This window comes from Mandrillus leucophaeus, unplaced genomic scaffold (genome assembly GCF_000951045.1).
Source record: "Mandrillus leucophaeus isolate KB7577 unplaced genomic scaffold, Mleu.le_1.0 Scaffold436, whole genome shotgun sequence".
Taxonomy (NCBI): Eukaryota; Metazoa; Chordata; class Mammalia; order Primates; family Cercopithecidae; genus Mandrillus; species Mandrillus leucophaeus.
In genome coordinates, this window is record NW_012104654.1 from 2,293,002 (window position 1) to 2,299,759 (window position 6,758).

General features: G+C 37.1%; 1 protein-coding gene across 1 annotated transcript in view; it reads left to right on the plus strand.

Moving 5' to 3' along the window:
* Positions 1-478: 478 nt before the first annotated feature.
* The window catches only part of PIKFYVE (phosphoinositide kinase, FYVE finger containing), a 105,067-nt gene continuing 98,787 nt past the window's right edge, over positions 479-6,758 (plus strand). Inside the window, exons 1-4 of the mRNA XM_011993923.1 lie at positions 479-656; positions 2,446-2,595; positions 5,564-5,682; positions 6,388-6,559. Of these exons, the coding sequence (XP_011849313.1) occupies positions 485-656; positions 2,446-2,595; positions 5,564-5,682; positions 6,388-6,559 (613 nt within the window). The 5' untranslated portion in view covers positions 479-484. The remainder of the gene's footprint in view (positions 657-2,445; positions 2,596-5,563; positions 5,683-6,387; positions 6,560-6,758) is intronic.

Sequence of the window (6,758 nt, forward strand, 5' to 3'; positions counted from 1 at the left end):
AAAAAAAAAAAAAAAGTTGAAATAAGTAAAATAAGACTGAAGAATTTATATGTGTGTTGTATAACTAGCTTCCCCCCATAACTTTAAAAAGCTGTTGTGTATCCCTTCTTCCAAAACATGTTAAAATGAAAGAGATAGAAATGATGTGAAAATGCTTATTTTTCTTTCTGCCTGCTTACATTAATGCTTTACCTCCAAATTTTTATTAATTTAAATATTTTCTGTAATTTGAATAGTAATGTTTAAAATTGAGTTGGCTATCAGATCATACTTTTAAATGATTGAGGCTCTTATGATTTAGACAGCAGTGTTTTCAGTCCTTTGGAATATATGAAGCTAGATTTATTTACTGTTTGTTTTCATAGATCTGAATTTTCACAGAATAGGATTTTCTAGATATTGGGATGCTGTTTGGAATCAACTTTTGAGCTTCCTGAGGAACTTAGATCTTTTGCTTGTTTCTTTTGTTTTTCAGACTCATGAAATGGCCACAGATGATAAGACGTCCCCAACACTGGACTCTGCTAATGATTTGCCTCGATCTCCTACTAGTCCTTCTCATCTCACACACTTTAAGCCTTTGACTCCTGATCAAGATGAGCCCCCTTTTAAATCAGCTTATAGTTCTTTTGTAAATCTCTTTCGTTTTAACAAAGGTAAGACATATTAAATATGAGAGGTTTGATTCAGGTTTGATTCTTTGAAATACTCCTTTGTCTCTATTAGCTCACCATGATCATATAGTGGTCAGTAGTCTGTTCAGCTTTAATGTTGGGTCTGTAAGAAAGTGAAATATTAACAAGCTGATAGCTTTAATCGTAGGTCACCAGGTTTTACTGCTGAAGAGAAAGCTAGAATTTTCACTGTAATATCATTAATTATTGGTAACTAAAGGTCTAGATTAAAAACTACATGTTAGGCTGGGTGTGGTGGCTCACACCTGTAATCACAGCTCTTTGGGAGGCTGAGGTGGACAGATCACGAGGTCAGGAGATCGAGACCATCCTGGCTAACATGGTGAAACCCTGTCTCTACTGAAAATACAAAAAAATTAGCCAGGCATGGTGGTGGGCGCCTGTAGTCCTGTCTCTTATACACATCTAGATGTGTATAAGAGACAGGCCCGCCTCGGCCTCCCAAAGTGTTGGGATTACAGGCGTGAGCCACTGCGCCTGGCCCTTTTTTTGTTAATATACTTCAAATTAGTTCATAGAATGGACTTTGTTCTTTTGGGGGTTAATAGCTAAAATATTTAAAGCAATGAAACTAAAAGGAACAGTACGCAGGAGGAAAGGTTTATACTTTTCAAAAACTGGAAGCTGTCATTAGGATTCTTGTTGACTTAAAACTGTTAGACTAAGGTGTACATGTAATGACATCAAATGAAAAGATACTTTTAAAATGAGCTCTTTTTAAGTAATATGTCTTTTATTTGGAACAAGAATTAAAAAAAGCATGGCCTATGTTGTTTGTCTTTCGTTTGTCTGTATTACTTGAAGTATGTTAGAAAGTAATTCTTGTAAAGCATTTGGGGAGGTTAATAGTATTAATTAGCTCAGTAGAACCTTTAATAATATTAACTGGATTTTATTTATGATCATGTTTAAAGTGCTATGAAAACCCTTTAGTACATTTTTAAGACAATATTTAAAAAAATAAACTATTTTTTAGAAGAGTTTTAGATTTATAGAAAAACTAGGAAGATAGAATTTCCATATACTCCCATACCCAGTTTTCCTTATATAAACATTTTACATTAGTCTGGTACATTTGTTACAATTAATGAACTATTATTGATAGATTTTTAACTAAATTACGTATTTTATTAGATTTCTTGAGTTTTCACCACTTGTTCTTTTTGTGTTCCAGGATCCTGTTTATCATACCACGTTACACTGAGTTGTCATAAGGCAATAAAATTTTTATTTATTTAGCAAATGTTTATTGGGTACCTCCTTTGTGCTGGAAACTGTTTTAATAGTGTAAGGGATCTGTCACATAAACAGATCCCAAAAATCCCTGCCTTCATATGAAGCTTATATTTTGTTTCCTTTAATATGCATAAGAAATTTCTAATGAAAAGTGAAACAAATAGAAGATCATATATACCAAGGGTGTGATTATTGGCCTGTAATTTTGCCCCCTTCTTTGAATTTTCTTTTTTTAAAATCTAGGCTGGGCACAGTAGCCTTTGCCTGTAATTTCAGCACTTTGGGATGCTGAGGTGGGAGGATTGCTTGAGGCCAGGAGTTCAATACCAGTCTGGGAAACATGGGGAGACCTGCCTGTATTTAAAATTAAATACATGAAAAAGAAAAAAAAAATTTTTAGTTATGCATATAATACACGTATACATTGTTGCCTGAAAATTTCATCTACTTCCTTCTGATTGCTGAACTCTTAGTCTTAGTTTTTTAAGTAATGCCAAGTGTTCCCTTGCTACAGAGAGAGCAGAAGGAGGCCAGGGAGAACAGCAGCCTTTGAGTGGAAGTTGGACCAGCCCTCAGCTCCCTTCAAGGACACAGTCTGTTAGGTCACCCACACCTTATAAAAAACAACTTAATGAGGAACTCCACCGGCGCTCTTCAGCATTAGGTAAAACAGTGTTCTTATTTCATTCCCTTCTATATGCTAAATTTTTCCACAGTCATTGTGTTTTCTAGGTTGTTTATAGCAGGACTTAACTTTCCTGCTATTTGGAGTAGTCAGGTACTATTTGGAATAGGTATCGTTCAGAGTAAATAAAACTGTTACCTAGGTAGTGAAAGAATTTATTGGCACCTGAAAAAATTCTTAAACGTGTCATTAAACTTTAATTTAGGCAAGGCACAGATCTCTTGACTGTTTTTTGATTAATTACTTGCTTGGGTTTCAGCAGAAAACAGTTTGCAACATCCCCAGGAGAACACAGGTTAGTTTCCACTTTGTGAATGAATTTTGCATATGTTCTTGGGATGCTAGTGAAATGTGATATGCATGCCTCTGGCTGCAGAACTCTGTCAACTCCATTAGTGGGCTGCCACTTGCTCTTGGCCTTCTGTCCTTGTTGGGGTGCAAACTGTCAGTGTGGCTGAATAAGCTGAGCTCCTCTCATCTGTCTGTTTTCCATTCTGGTCTACTACACAGTCATCTTCATTTTCATGCTCTTCTGATGAGTATGGGCTGGGGACTGGTGTCAGAATTGAGAGATTAGAGAAAGAGAGGTGGTTTATATTTTATTTCTGTCAGATTTTTCAACTTGGTGGAGTGGTTTGCCCAAGTCAAGGTGACAAAAGAAAGGAAGTGGGAGGTGGCATGGTAGAGAGGAAGGGATGCAGCATTGGGAATTAGATGCCCCTGAACACCAGATCCCGTCTGGTCTGGCTGGTCTTCCCCCAGGTAATGGTGGTTGGCAGAAGGATAGTTTATTGTGAGTTCAGACTTGGTCAGCCAGAGCAAAGATAAACCAAGCAAAAGAAGAGTTTCTACCCAAGGACTGGCACAGAGCTGACTGCATCACCTGCACAGGTTTTCTAGGGCAGTGAGCCTCAGCCAGGGTTACATCAGCCATTTGGAGGGAAGAATCAGAAGATGGAGAGTGGGAGAGGGAGAAAGGAGCTCTCCTTTTGTTCTACATAATCTCTATTTTAACTTTTAGCCTCAGTAAACTCTCCTTAGCTCTTGAGTCTGACCCACAACCACACTCTTTTTTGTTGAGGGAGCTCTTTTGACTCAATCCCGTGCTGAATTGAGTGTAGGATTTGTTTTACCTAAAACCAAGTTAGACTAGAAAGTAATCTTTTAGGAGTTACAAATTGGCAGCCTGCCAAACCTTGCCATTGGTGTTATGATCAACTTGAACTTTAATATCTCCAGGTGGAGCCTTTAATGTCTAGTTTCTTTATTGTTCTTTCTCAGGTCTACTTGATTATTTGATTCTATCTTGAAGGCATTTGAGCTTCAGAAGCCTGGTGTTGTTTGGCCAGCCACGTTCTTTTCCCTATTAAAAGGGCTGTAATTCTACAATTTGCTAGCTTTCTGACCTTAGGAAAGTTATTTAATTTTCTAATGTTCATTTGGCAAGAGAAGCAGCTAAGGCTATTTGCCTAAGGGCATAAAGCTAGACCAGATTTTCTCTCTGGGTCTCTTTCATCTTCAGCCAACATCTGTGATTCTCTTGGTTCCAAGAAGGGTCTCATTCATCCTTTTTCAGTGGATGATGCTATTAATACTTTCTTATATTCCTAATTGGCTAAATGCAAGGGACTTAACAAGTTGGTGCCTGCTGCTCAGGAGCACAGCCATTATGTTTCCAGTAGCTTCATCTGTCTCCTTTTTCAACTTGTATATCATGGAGAGTTGCTTTTTGTTTTGAGACTCAAGTTTAGTTATTCTAATACAGTAGCAACACATCTGAGGTATGTGCTAAAACTAAGATATAACTGTATAGAAAGATAGAAGTTTCCAGAGTTTTCTAAAATAGGTACAATTTTGATAGTTACTTCAGTGATTACGTAATCTTGGGAAATGCTTTGTAAACTTTAGATCCCAACCTCTCATTTCTTTGTAATTCTTTTTTTCCCCACCCAACCAAAACAACACCTATCTAGCAAATGGTAAATCTGAGGAAGATTCACAGTGGGGTATTTTCCAGCTTACTTTGCCATAGGTTATCAGGTTGATGGGTTTAAGCTAATAGGATGTTCATCCTTTTTGTCAAACTATCTTCGCTTCATCCGTAGGTTTTGTAACTGCTAGAAATAGGCAGAAACTTCAATTGTCTTTGGTCTACATTAAGGAAATAATAGGTGACAGCTTTGGTGGGCATATCCTATTTTGGCTATGAGGCTGGAATTTGGGCTTATTAGTGATAGATTTGGTTCAGTATTGCTATGTCAGGTATAAATGATCCTTTCCAATTTGGAGCTGCAGGGTTGGGGAAGTGACAGGGAGGGATAAGATTGGAGTTTTAGCAATTTTCTGGCAGTTTTAATATGCTTGGACATAGGTCAAGTTTTACCATGGCAAAATTTACCATCCTGGATGTTGTGAAGTCTGTCAGAATCTTTGAAGGCTGAGCTATTAAACTTCTTTCTGACCATCTTCTGCATGAGACTTTGGATATATGGTCTGCAGACAGAACTGAACTGTTTGATCCTACTGCTTACCTGTTTGACTTTAGAGAACAAGCTCAGTTAACCCTCCCTGATTGCTTTTTCTTCTGCTAAATTTCTAGCAAGCATTTATTATAGGTTGGACCAAAGGGTTTAAGAAGTCATTAATGAATTTTGGACCATTTAAGTGATGTTCCCATTTCAGGCCTGAAAACCATCAATGGTCTTAGACAATGCTTGTCTTAGGCAGCCTTTACTTGTTTGTAAAAGAGCATTTTACATGAGAAGAAATACTTCTAGTAGCCTCTTACCCTTGTAAAGACTTGTTTTAACTCTCAATTCATATAACTGAATGGGAGAACATAATTATATGCTAACCATAAGAGGCAGTTTCCATCACATATATACCTTGTTGTATATAGATACTAGGGACTGTTAACAAGGTTGCTTTTTTTTTTAATCCAACTCAGACACAAGAAGGAAAGCAGAACCTACCTTTGGAGGTCATGACCCTCGTACAGCTGTTCAGCTTCGAAGCCTCAGCACAGTATTAAAACGCCTCAAGGAAATCATGGAGGGGAAAAGCCAGGTACTGTCTAGAGGCTTTGGAAGATTACTTATTAAGCGCTTATGGGGATCATGCCATACCTAATGAAAATGGCATTAATGCCACTGAAAGAAGGTTTAATTAGTGCTTCCTCCAGCTGTGAGCACCCTATTTTTATACATAAGTTCTTAATTTTATTGTAGTCTAATTTATCAGTTTCTTCCCTTTATGCTTAGTGCTTTTTGTGTTCTGTTTAAGAAGTGTTTATCTAGTTCAGGGCAGTAGATATTCTCCTATGGTTTCTTCAAGAAGGTTTATTATTTCTGTCAAGTATAGGGGTCAGGCTTCCATTATTCCTCATGGATGTCCAGTTGGATATAGTACCATTGTTTTTGAAAAGACCATCTTCCACTGATTGCATTATAAATTTCACCATAAGTCCATATATGTGTGAGGGTGTGTCAGGGCTCTCTTTTTCTGTTCCATACCTTTATTTTTTTCTATCCTTGTACCAGTACCCTGTCTAAAATTATTGTAGCATTAGAATAAGTCTTGATGGCTGGTAATATTAAGTCCTTCAATTTGTTCTTCTTCAAGATTGTCTTGGTTATTTTGACCTTTTGTATTCCCATATGAATTTTTGAATTAGTTTGTTTTCTGCAAAAGAACGCTTTGAGGATTTCATTTGCCATTGCTTATTAATAATCAGTATTTTCAAGAAGCCTTCACACATTTTTATTGTTATAGGATAGTGACCTGAAACAATACTGGATGCCAGATAGCCAATGTAAAGAGTGCTATGACTGTAGTGAGAAATTTACAACCTTTAGGCGCAGACACCATTGCCGACTATGTGGGCAGATTTTCTGCAGTCGTTGCTGTAATCAAGAAATCCCTGGAAAATTTATGGGCTATACAGGTAAATGCATTTTATTGCCAGTTTACAATTTTTAAAGGTCATAACTATAAAACACTTATAATACAGGATAGTGTTAAGCCAATTTTCATTTTGGGCTTTATGTGTAAGACATGGGGACACAAAGGTGAGGGAGACACAGCTTTGCTTTTAAGAACTTTACTATTGAATCATAGAGTAGATGGGACTTATCATAAATAAC